Raw genomic sequence first — 1,080 nt, 5'->3', positions numbered from 1 at the left:
GGCGTGGCCCCAGCCGTGTCGTCCCCTGCTGGGGTAGCACGTGGCATCCACGGGGACCCGGCTGGGAGAGCTGGTCCCTCCCCATTGCCGTTGGCATGGGAGAAGCCATCGATTCGATTCAGCTGGCTGTGGTCCTGCGCGGTGGGGTGGCGCAGGGGGGTTGCCCGCAGCTCCTTCCAGCTTAAACGGGAGCTGATGCTGAGGAAAAGGGGTACGGAGCATCCCTGGGGCTGGCTGGCAGCGGGGCGCCCAGGGAGCCCATCCTGCAGCGGGGCTGGGGCTGTGGGAGAGAAGGGAGATGCTGAGTTGAAGATGTTTGAAAGCAGCAGAGAAAATACCGGGCTCAGGGGGATGCGGCTTGAAGCACCCAGCGGGATGCTTCCCGAAATGCGGAGGGCATGGAGAAAGCCAGGCAGGGGCTCTGTGCCCTGGGCGGGGGGTCCCTGGCACCCTTTGCTGTGGTGGTGCCTCCTTGGGTCCCCCCCAAACTGCTGCATGGCAGGTTGGAGGGGGGGGAGGTTTGGGGGGATGATTGGAGCTGCTCATATGTTCTATGCCTGCAAAAAGGCCCAGGGCGATGCTGGCTGGGGGGGCACAGGGGCTGTGCTGGTGGGTGCTGGGTGCCTGCAAGGTTTGGGGTCTCCAGGGCTGCAGCACCCATGGGGGACTGTCCCCCTTGTGGGGGTGGCAGGGCTGTGGCAGTGTCCTCACCTCCTCTCTCTGCCTGCAGCAAGCTGACACGGGAGAGCGGGACAGATTTCCCCATCCCTGTCATCCCCCCGGTGCCGGATGCGGAGACAGAGAAGCTCATCCGGGAGAAGGACGAGGAGGTGAGTTGGGGGCTGAACCCCCGCCTGGTCATCCCCCCATACCCTGTCCCCAGATCCAGCGCTGGCACAGCCGCGAGGGGCCACCCTTCCTGCACCATCCCAGAGGCTGCTGCTCCTCAGGGCAGGGTGAGGAGGTAGAGGGGCATCGAAAGGTGTCCCCCCTCCCCAACCCACAGGGCTCGGTGAGATGCTTGACCCAAATATGTTCGTGAGGGGGCAGGTGTGGCTGGGGGGGTGCCACCCCCCCACC

General features: G+C 65.7%; 1 protein-coding gene across 1 annotated transcript in view; it reads left to right on the top strand.

The window, feature by feature from the left end:
* SEPT4 (septin 4) overlaps window positions 1-1,080 on the top strand; it is a 41,175-nt gene that overhangs the window by 29,296 nt on the left and 10,799 nt on the right. The window contains exons 10-11 of the mRNA XM_009888870.1: window positions 731-830; window positions 884-956. Of these exons, the coding sequence (XP_009887172.1) occupies window positions 731-830; window positions 884-956 (173 nt within the window). The remainder of the gene's footprint in view (window positions 1-730; window positions 831-883; window positions 957-1,080) is intronic.

Source organism: Charadrius vociferus, unplaced genomic scaffold, assembly GCF_000708025.1.
Source record: "Charadrius vociferus isolate BGI_N301 unplaced genomic scaffold, ASM70802v2 scaffold636, whole genome shotgun sequence".
Taxonomy (NCBI): Eukaryota; Metazoa; Chordata; class Aves; order Charadriiformes; family Charadriidae; genus Charadrius; species Charadrius vociferus.
Note: the sequence above shows the minus strand (reverse complement) of the source record. Positions and strands in the feature narration are given on the sequence as shown.